General features: G+C 40.8%; 1 protein-coding gene and 1 long non-coding RNA gene across 3 annotated transcripts in view; one reads left to right on the plus strand and one right to left on the minus strand.

The window, feature by feature from the left end:
- Positions 1 to 4,050, plus strand: part of LOC123765294 (crustacean calcium-binding protein 23) — a 50,059-nt gene extending 46,009 nt beyond the window's left edge. For both annotated transcript variants that reach the window (XM_045753843.2, XM_045753844.2), the window contains 2 exons: positions 1,327 to 1,536; positions 2,063 to 4,050. In XM_045753843.2, the coding sequence (XP_045609799.1) occupies positions 1,327 to 1,536; positions 2,063 to 2,167 (315 nt within the window). In that variant the 3' untranslated portion in view covers positions 2,168 to 4,050. The remainder of the gene's footprint in view (positions 1 to 1,326; positions 1,537 to 2,062) is intronic.
- A 1,652-nt stretch (positions 4,051 to 5,702) lies between these two features.
- On the minus strand, positions 5,703 to 10,575 carry LOC138370884 (uncharacterized). The gene is made up of 3 exons (XR_011230253.1): positions 10,432 to 10,575; positions 7,114 to 7,329; positions 5,703 to 6,603 (listed from the first exon to the last, which is right to left on the minus strand). It is a non-coding gene; the product is annotated as an uncharacterized lncRNA (long non-coding RNA).
- Between the last annotated feature and the right edge of the window lie 218 nt (positions 10,576 to 10,793).

Below are 10,793 nucleotides of genomic sequence, written 5' to 3' on the forward strand. Positions count from 1 at the left end.
ACCGACTACGCCATAACGCCAGCCGCTCCACAGGCTAGCCGGCACACCACACACCAACAACAGCGACCTGCTTGCAACAAACGTCAGCCAACAACTCTTGCCGTATAAGTGCTACTACCCTACTACCCTACCCTACCCTACCCAAACTACCTTCAAACTTTTAAACCACACCTTTTCCGTTTTCGAATATGTGATGCAGTGGCTCTCTCACTTCATGTAACATTACCATATTTGCCTTTAAAATTATATATAGAGGTACCTTCAACAATATATCATTTATCCTGTTTCATGTAGTGAACTAAAGATGGCAAGTGATGATGACAGTGTGTAATGAAAATGGCGACGGTGATACGAGAGACAGGGATAGTATGTGTGGGGGCGATTGGGAAGGTGTGTGTGGGAGTGGTGGGTAGGTGTATGTGTGGGTGGTGGGTAGGTGTATGTGTGGGTGGTGGGTAGGTGTGTGTGCCCGTGTGGGGGTGGTGGGTAAGGTGTGTAAGGTGAGAATTTAAAATGTAAAATACTTGAGGAGCGAGTTTATTGGGTTGCGCCACTCAACCTGTGAGCGGACATACCGCCATAGCAGCATGTACAACACTCCCCAATAGGAAGAAAACCCGCTGGATTGTTCATCCTGTCGCTTGTACCCAGACACAGCAGAGACTTGCTTAACTATCTCAAGTGAACTTCTCAAAAATGAACATTAACATTGTCAACCCTGAAAATCTTACGTTATCATGCGGGTGCAAAATGGGGAAATCTCTTCAGAACAGGATCTATATTTGACAAATAGTGTTTTCCTAACTCAAACAATGTGGGGTTTATTATTCTACACATATTTCTAATGTCTCTTAGATGTTCATATTCTCTCAAATAGTGGTCGGGAGGATGTCTGTGGGGAAAGATGGAGAGATAGCTTGTGTGGGAGATAGGGAGGGCGAGTTTTAGGAAGGAGTCAGGAAGGGTGTGAAGATTGTCACTAACACATTGTTTTCATACGGTGATGAAAACAATGTGTAAGGGCGAGAGTTACTGTGTTCGTGTGGATTTTGGGGGCAACGACGATCAAGGGATCGGATGTCCCGAAGAGTTACTATGAATAGGGCAGAAAGAGATGGCATGTACAAGGAGACCTTAGAAGTGGGGGATGGGGGGGTGAGAGGTGAGTGAGTGAGTGAGTGAGTGTCCTGAGCGTGTATTACACCACCGTGTAGCCCATCTGGTTTACAATATAAAATAAGATGACAAATATTAACATGGACATTTAGCTTTACTTTAACATGTGTATAATAATTGTGACTCATAATATATATATATCTCGCACAGCCCAAAATGAATGACAGGAGAAAGAAGCTAGTAGATATGGCTTTTGACAAGCTAGACAAGACAGATGATGGTGTAGTGACTCTTGACGATCTGAAGGGAGTATATTCTGTTCAGAAGCATCCCAAGTATCAGTCTGGAGAGATGACAGAAGATCAGATTCTCAATACTGTAATAAAGAAGTTTGAGAATAATACGTCTGTTGATGGCAAGGTGAGTCATTGAACATTTATGTTATCATAATTTGTAATAAAATTAATATATCATTATCAGTTATTTGGTAACAGGGTTGTTGATTTGTGGAACCAATTACCACATAACATAATAGAATTAGGAGCCCTTGATTGTTTCAAACGTAGGTTAAACATATACAGTATATATAAATGAGATTGGGTGGCTAAAAATAGGAGCTGCCTCGTATGGGCCAATAGGCCGTCTGCAGTTACCTTCGTATGTTCTTAATAAAGCAAAATTTAGATTATCTTTCATCTCATCACATGCACAAAGGCAAAACTGTGACGATAAAGTTTCCACTATTAATTTCTATTAAGAATTTGATTATAAGCGCATATTGGTACTGTAATGGTTTTGCAACAAGACATTTTAATATATACATATATGTATAGACATCATATTATTATTACAATAGTCTTTTAAATATAAATAAAGAATTATTATCTTTCTGAATTGTTTCGTATTATGGTATCCTAATAATATATATTTTTATATTTTTTTATAGATAACAATGGATGAATTTTACGACTATTACGCTGGAGTTAGTGCTTCTATTGACCAAGATGCCTATTTTGACCTTATGATGCGTAATGCATGGGGTATCAAATAAATTATGTTTCTAATCAATTTATCCGTGCCCGCACAATATAGCAGGATTGTAGGTTAAGTGGAGCGTGTATAATAATTTTTTATTTTTGCTTTACATAAATAAAGTATCATTGCAGTCTGAAATTCAGATATGTATAATTAAGTTATATCTGTTATTAAATATGAATATTTTCTCATTTATAATTTATTTACGTTGTGGTTTCTGGATAGGGATAATTGTATACTTCGCTCTGCTAACTCCATAAATTGTATCCCTTCGAAGGAGAAATATTTAGTTCTTAAGTTTGCACTAGAAACAACTTCTGTGTTATTTTTTCAATTTCTTTTTCAGTGTTTGACAGACAGTTGACACGTTACGATTTATTTTTTCTAAGATCAACTTTAATTTATCAGGATTGAACACTGATATTTGCTTTATTTTGGCCAAACTCTTACAGAGGAATGTGTTATTATTTAAAGCATTACATTACTTTTTTTTATTTATAATTTTGTGTTTTCATATTACAAGTTGTTTCTATAAGGAATTCCAACAGTGTAAACTAAAATAAACAAAACATGCTACACTCTTTGATGTTCTGTTGTGGAATTTAATTTGCTGTAAAAACCATATTAGGTGCTATTTTATCCTGCCATATTATTTCCTGTTTGATTGTATTATACTTAAAGCAAAATGCAGACATAATACAATCAGAATACTCTACACAGTATTGTAGAGTACTTTATTATGTACTTATTCACAAGTGCTTTATGCCTGGATGATAAAAACTGACAAAAATGATCTTAAAACTTTATGTGCAGTACTTAAAGTAGCCCATTGTACTGCTTTATAGTTTTTACTGTAATATGTAACTTGAAATAAATTGGAGGAATTATTTTTTCAACATTTAGAAAGTGTTGAAAGGATTTGATGCTTTCAGTACTACGAACATTTTGTATTTTCACATATTGTACATCTTAAGCTACAAAATGTTTATCCTATTCAACACTAGTCATTAATTTAAGCATTAAAGAGCCATTACTATTTTGTTAAGTGACACATTCCCTGTTGATTATTTAATACAACTGATAGAATAATACCAATACAGTATTTTGTGGAACTCGTGCCCAGTTTATTATTAATAAGAATCAAGCAAGTAACTTTTGCTAGATTCTTATATATATATATATGTGAAAATATCACCGATTTTTAATTTGAATTTTCTATATATATTTCTGGCCTATGTGACTGATATAGTAATATGTTATTTAACATTTAAGTCACCAAGAGGTGTACCCTGCTTCCTGGTGTATATACACTCCAGTCCTAGTCTTTGTTCAGGGGTCAAGTATAATTGCTGGTTGATCAGTAAGCTCTTATGGTGGCCTTAATAACCTCCTGTGGTTGATAGGCCAAAATCAAACCAATTTATGCCATAAATACTGTTGACGTGTTTTCTCTACTTGCTTCATTCAGATTATAATTTTTGTTGTTAATACGGCTACAGTTTGTTATTGTGAACCTCTATATTCTCTTTATGTGAACCTCTGAATATTCAATATAAAGACTTCAACATCATTGTACTTATTTGTTAAACAATTGTTTGAGAATTATTACATCTAAGCTAATAGCTATACAGGTATTAATGTCATCAAGGTACTTCAAATCCATTTAATTTCACCAGTGCAACTTTACATATATATTTTGAACTGAGAAAAATTATAACATGGAAATGCAGTTCATAAATTTTACTAAAACATCATCATTAATATATAGCCATTGATGAATAAATAATAAACATTGCATCTGTGTTCCCAGAAGCATGTTCTTCAAATGCCGTTCCAAAAGTCTCCATCCTTTGCTGTCTGTCCAGACTTTGTTAGCAATAAACATTAGCAACAGAATAATTTTAGTATCCTACAATATTTTCCATGCTTACACATAACTGCTGAAGACGGCACATTTATTCAATTTAAAGACTCGTGAAAGAGTTATAGAATTGACTATAATGAGATAGTGATTAGGCAATACTAAGCTGTTAGTGACTAAAATATTTCAATTTGCAATTTCCATTCTCCTTATAGTCACTCCATTGAATCCCAGACACTGCTGTCCACAGTCACTATGGCGTCTCTCAAAGACACTACTGTCCATAGTCACTATGGTGTCCCTCCCAGACACTGTCCTTGCTCGAGCACTTGACAGTGTTACTCTCAGACTCAGTGTGAAATTGACACCAGATCGTGTTGCTGTTTAATACAATTATTCCCAGTCTTTATAGAGTTACTGCTTTTAAACGACAATTATCTCAATGTGTCGAGTGCTAGCTACGTAATTTTAAAAATCCCCATCACACAGAATGGTTAGTCATACAGAGCAATGTAGTCTCCACTGGCAAACTTTGGATGCATAATGAGGATATCAAGAACAAAAGAGTGAATATGGTTGCAATGATACTAAAATGGCCCCCCCATCACCTTGTCGCAGGATGGTAAGTGATACAGGGCCATGCCATCGGTAGCAAATTTGGGGTGCGTTATAGGGAGATCCTAAAGAACGTGAGTGTTAATATTAGTGATTGCTATGTTTCAGATGAACATGCCAGGCGGGGTCTGAAGGGTCTAATGAAGGAGCATTCAGTAATGTAGCGAGTGAGATCATGACCCAGTTCCTATTCACAACGTTTGCACCTGGAGTGCTCAAGATTGGGAGATTGTACTTAGGATTCAGATGGGTATGGGGTTCACCACCCCCCACCGGGATGGGTATGGGATCCACCACCACCCATGGGATGGGTATGGGGTCCACTATCGCCCACAGGATGGGTATGGGATCCACCATCGCCCAAGGGATAGGTATGGGGTCCACTACTGTCCACAGGATGGGTATGGAATCTACTGCCTGTGGGATGGGTATGGTATCCACCACCTCCCAAGGGATGTGTATGGGGTCCACCACCGCCCGTGGGATGGTTATGAGATCCACGACCTCCCAAGGGATGGGTATGGGGTCCACCACCACCCACAGGATGGGTATGGGGTACACCATTTGCAGTCTCCATGGTGTAGTGGTAAAACACTACGTGCTAGTGCTATGAGGCTAGTACTAGTGTGCTAGCGTGCTAGTGACTTTACAAGAATGTAAATTCAACTTCATTTCTATGTTCTGTTAACTCCCAATGTACCTTTTATATAAATAAATAAATAAATAAAAACACTGGCCAGGCGTTTCGCGAGCGATTTGTCCTGGGTTCGAATCCTGGCCGGGGAGGATTTACCGGCATCAATCCTTAACTGTAGGCTCTGTTCACCTAACAGTAAAAGGTGTACCTGGGTGTTAAACGATTTGACGGGTCGTATTCCGGGAATACAAGATAAAGGACTTTCCTGAAACGCAGCGTGTGCTAGTTGCTATACAAGAATGTAAGAACTTTGAATTTTGAATTTGAACTTTGTGTATGTGCTTTGCCTAAATTAATATTTGAAAACATGTACTAATTATATGCTCATGTGGGATCTATCTATTCATATTTCTGACCAGGAGGAAAAAGACAGGCCGATTGGGGCTTAAATTTTATTAGTAAATTAAATTCTGCAGAACATGTAAATAATGTAAGTAGGAATTAACAAATGTAACATGTCCGAGGACTAAATTAACTTAAAATGTACCCCGTAGTAGTACGCATAGCCTAGTGACATGGCAAACACGTTCTGCAGAAACCTAATGGCAGAAGAAATGTAATTAGAACTAGGTATAACAGTCAGGACACAAAGGGGAAATGAAAGTGTATAGACAACACTTAACGGAGCCCGACCAAGACAATGGAAAATCCTAGAATTAACAGGCGGGCAGAAAATACCTAGTGACTGGGGAAAACTGATATGACAAATGGGAGAAGTTTTCCCAGGGCGTGAGGCCGGCCGCCAAGGAATAAGGAGAAGGGTTTCCCGACTTACTAGCACCTAGACTGGGCAAAGGATTAGCTGTGGACAGCGGGACACTTTGGGACCGGCGCTGCACCCCCACCGCAGGCCAGCTGGCCGGACCCCCCCGAAGGGCGAGGCCCGCTAGGAGGCCTCAGTGGCAGAGCAACGTCCCGGACGTAGTCGGCTGGGGATTTCAGCTGGTTGCTGGACCCGCCATTATCTCCGTTGGCGAGCCCGTCAAGAGCGCCGAGTGGCCCTGCCAATTCTAAAGGTAAAAGGGCGTGGTCGGCTGGAGGCGAGCCTAGCTCTGCGAGGGCGGCGCGAATTAAGCGCCCTGGAGAAGTGTTGCCTGTTCACTGGGGCACGGGCCGGGTAGAACTTGTCGGGGGGGGGGGGCGCTCGCTGGGCTAGGGTATGCGTGCGTCCTGCGCTGTGCTTGTAGGATCCGAAGAGTGTTGATTCCTGACCATGTAAACGATACCTGGTCCAGTCGGAATGTGCGTCGACTTTGTCGCGTAGATCACCTCCCCCGGGCTGAAAGATATAAGGCAGTAAGGGTGGGCAGAAGCGGCATGCAGTGTTATCGTGACAGGCAAGAGCACAGACGAGAGGTAAACCCTAGCTGAAACAATACGGAGACTAAAAAAAAACGGGGGGAGGGGGCCCAGCAGCAGGAATTAAGAGATTCCTTAATTAAACAATCCTGGATGAATAAGAGTTTTCCGAATAACTATACTGTAGAAATGAAGGGGGCTAACAATTCTAAGAATCTTCCAGCAAACGGAAGGGCGAAGTACCTTTGCTAGGAGCAAAGGTGGGAGAAAGCCAGTAGGAGAACAGCAAGGAAGCACAAAGCAACTATATAAACAGGGATAATAGATAATACGAAACTATAAATCTTGATAATATAAATACATACCAAGAACGGGTATATACAAAGCAATATATACAAACAATAAAATGGAATAAGAACCAATTCTTAAAGCCAAATCTGTAACATGCTTGTGTCCTAAGCGGATGAAGAATGTGAGCGGGGAACATTACCCTTCGGTCTCCATCCCATCTCTGCCTCCAGACGGGTGATAAGAGCTGAATAGAGCCAATGGTGATAGAGCCAAGGAGTCTGCCTTAAGTGGCCGCTGAGTGTAGTCTTGTGTTAATGAGCGTCTGCAAGCCGCAGCTAGTACGCAGTGAACTTCGGATACATCTTTTAGAACAGGAGCAAAGTGAAATCTACGGCAGGGAACTGGCATCCAGTAACTGTAATAAGGATAATAAGAATACAATGTCTTAAATAACCGTACAATGTAAGAATACAATGTAATATCGTAAATAACCGATGACGGCAAGTGCCGCAGAATGGAAGAAATTAAGAAAGCAACGCCAAACCATAATTTATATTCTTAATAAAATAATACTGGAACGACAGTAACGATACGGAATAATACTACAATATAGCCCAGCAAATAAGGGAAGATAATAGTATTAACGTAGGCCCTGGGCGGCTGCATCCCAGCGCCGCTGCGTGCGTTGTAAGGGTGATAAGAGGAATATCCGGCTCGCGTTCTCTTCCTCGCCGCAGTAGGGTGAGGGGGGGGGGGGGTTTCTGGCTTGTCGTGGCTGGGAGAAAAAAAAGGGAACATAAGAAGCCGACGTTGTGCGCCAGTGGGCAGAGCACAGGGGAAGAAATAGCAGTTTGAGGTAAGGGCCCCTAACCTAATGATAGACGAGGTTAAATTAAATAGAATACCATTACGTAGTAAGAAACAATGACGAAGGAACAAGAAGAGTAAATTAGCCCAGAAGGCCGGATGGCCAGAGAACGTTAGCGACCGTATGGCCAACATGCTGGCTGACTGCTGACCAACAGCATGGTGGCCGACATCATGCGACCGACTGGCTTATGCTTGCCGTATGGAAGGCCGAATGGCCAGTTTGCATGACACCGTGCGCGAGGCTATGCTAAACTTCTCTGTAGCATTCCAAATATATCTTAATGTATTGCCGAAACGACGAGGAATGGGTGGGCAAATATAATGCTCAAAATTTAGAATATATGATGAGGGAAACTAGTGTAATAGGACGAAATAACCAGAGGGAAAAAATGGGGGGACCCTAGCTGAAATTAACTTAATGGCGCAGAGGCAAAGCAATACATTAATACAAATCCTAATTGAAAGTCCCTTAATATAACAAATTAAAGGTGAAACTTAAGCAAAGTGTAAATTGCGGGAAAATTTGCCGTGTTAAATACGAATCAAAATTGCGAGTCCAATAAAATTTTTTAGGCATGAGGCGTAAGCAATGCTATAAATTGCGGAAGTAATACAACTCTAACTGAAAGTCTAGCAATCATAAGATGTATTTTAAAAATGTTCACAAATATAAATTATAAATCTCCAAAACGGCGGACCGCACGACGCCAGGGCGTCAAGGCTTAAGTTAAGAGATAACCGAGACGGCGAGTAGCGCCTTACCTAACAACTTTTAAGTCTAGCGAACAAGCATAAATTTCCACTGGAAGTAAAACCTGCAGCTGGCGTTGGGAGGGCATCAATTGAAGAATTAAATTGTGATAGGCTAAATGTAAACATTTAGGCCGTAAATGATAAACCACATAACCAGGAGAAAACATATGCCGCAAGGCTACCCGTAATAACAGTAATAATTTACAGAGCCAGAAACTTAAAGCAGGAGACAAGGGCCCGTAACACCGCGACTAGCACATCCTAACTGACTTTACTTACTAAAGTAAGGCAAAGCAGAAGTTAAACATACTGTAAACAGTAAAAGTAAACATGCAACAAGACAAAGCATCCTGAGCGGAAATAAAGTGAGTAGGCTAGTGGTAAATGCGAAGCCAGGGAAACTGAAGCAAGAGGCACGAGGCTTGTGACACGGCAACTAGCACAACCTAGCTGGCTTAGTTAATAACTAAAATACAATAAGCACGGGTTTTAAGTTAAAGAATTATGCACGTGGGTAGTACCTGGACCTTAAACCCACATTCACATAGCGTGTATAACAAACACCAATAGTAAAAATTGTGCAAAATAAGAGATTAACTTTACGACCGTTGCCGAATGTTGAATTGCAAAATCCTGCCATCAGCGGCTGGAGCATCGGAGCTGGGCACCTGCAGTTGGACATCGACAGCTGGAGCATCAACATCTGATAAAGGGAGGAAAATAGCGGCAACTGTCCACCAGGGAAGACGTTAGTGGTAAGTAGAGGGCCAGCTGCAAGACAATTTAGGCTAAAGACGAATATATCTCAGAAAATAACGGGAACAATTTATGAAGGTTGGAAAGCGAGAATTACAAAACTGAAAAGTGATAAATTGATGGGCGCAACGTCGGGTGGAACGCTTCAGCTGGAGCTTCACAAGCATCGGCTGCCGGGAAGCCTAACGTGGAACTGGGGCGTTAGCAGCTGTAACATCGTCTGCTGAAACTAGCCGAGTCTGAGGGCGGCCGCTGCAACAGCTTCGGCCGAGCCACCAGCTGTCCCATCCTCTGCAGGAACACCGGCTGGGACGTATTTGGAAAAAAGCCTAACTAATAGATTATATTAATATGAATAATCTTTAATAAATAGTGTAAATAAATTATAAACCAATTATAATTATAACTAATTATAAATAATAAATTGCAAAACAAAGTATGCTCCAAATAAAGCTGGACTATAACTTTTAGAGAAACGGGATTAACACCGAGCCGAGGTAAATACAACCAAATACAATAACGAAAAGGAGTGAAAATAGGCACAACGTCAGCTGGAACTTTGCGACCAGCGGCCTAGGAGGCCGCTGTGACATCCGGGCAGACAACACGTCTGGATAAACCAGCGGGCTGGGAGGCCTCATATTTATATGACCAAATAAATATAAAACTGAAAACATCGCCGGCTTAACTCTTCGCAGGAAGGACGTCGGCTGGGAAGCCGCGATACCTTCCGGCTAAATTGAGGAATAAACGAAGTCTTTAATACACATCGTGACTGAAAGACACCATAGTATAACCTAACTAGCACATCGTAGCCGACTTAAAAGTCAATGACAAAAGCGACAGTTAAATTGGGGCACAAAGTTAAATAAAACGGAGCAAACGCAATGCATAAATTGCAGTAACAAATTGCCGAGGGTAATCGACTCGTAAATCAAGTGCAGGAGTAATCTAAAGCCAGAGGCTTGCTCAATGCTAAATTGAGGAATAACTTTAGTCTTAATACACGTCATGACTGAAAGACTAAGGATATAACCAGTTATCTAAGTAAGCGTTTAGTTAATGGAGGAACGTAAATCACCAAAACAGGAGCGGGCTCCCGTTCACTAAATTGACATGAAAACGAATACCTAATTACCTCAGTTTCGAGTACTGCGACGGTCGGGTGGAGAGAGAGCGAGCCCCTCTCTGCCCAGGAATTTATATGGCCCCGGACTTCCCGCGCACCTGCGCGGGCGCACTGCGCAACTGTTTCTTTGTCCCCCCCCCCCTCTTCAGAAACATCGATTTGTATTTCAAATCAGAGGCCATTTAAGGTTTATCCACAGATACATTTTAGCATAAATTGAGGAATATTTCAAGATATTATGTAGCAAAGTATGTGTATAACATCACATACGATAACATTAATGATTACAATGGTAAAGTTGTATGGCATAGGTGTATAAATATTTGGAAATTGGGTAGCGCTAGATATAGTACGAGCTTCAAGCATTAGGT

This window comes from Procambarus clarkii, chromosome 33, assembly GCF_040958095.1.
Source record: "Procambarus clarkii isolate CNS0578487 chromosome 33, FALCON_Pclarkii_2.0, whole genome shotgun sequence".
Classification (NCBI taxonomy): domain Eukaryota; kingdom Metazoa; phylum Arthropoda; class Malacostraca; order Decapoda; family Cambaridae; genus Procambarus; species Procambarus clarkii.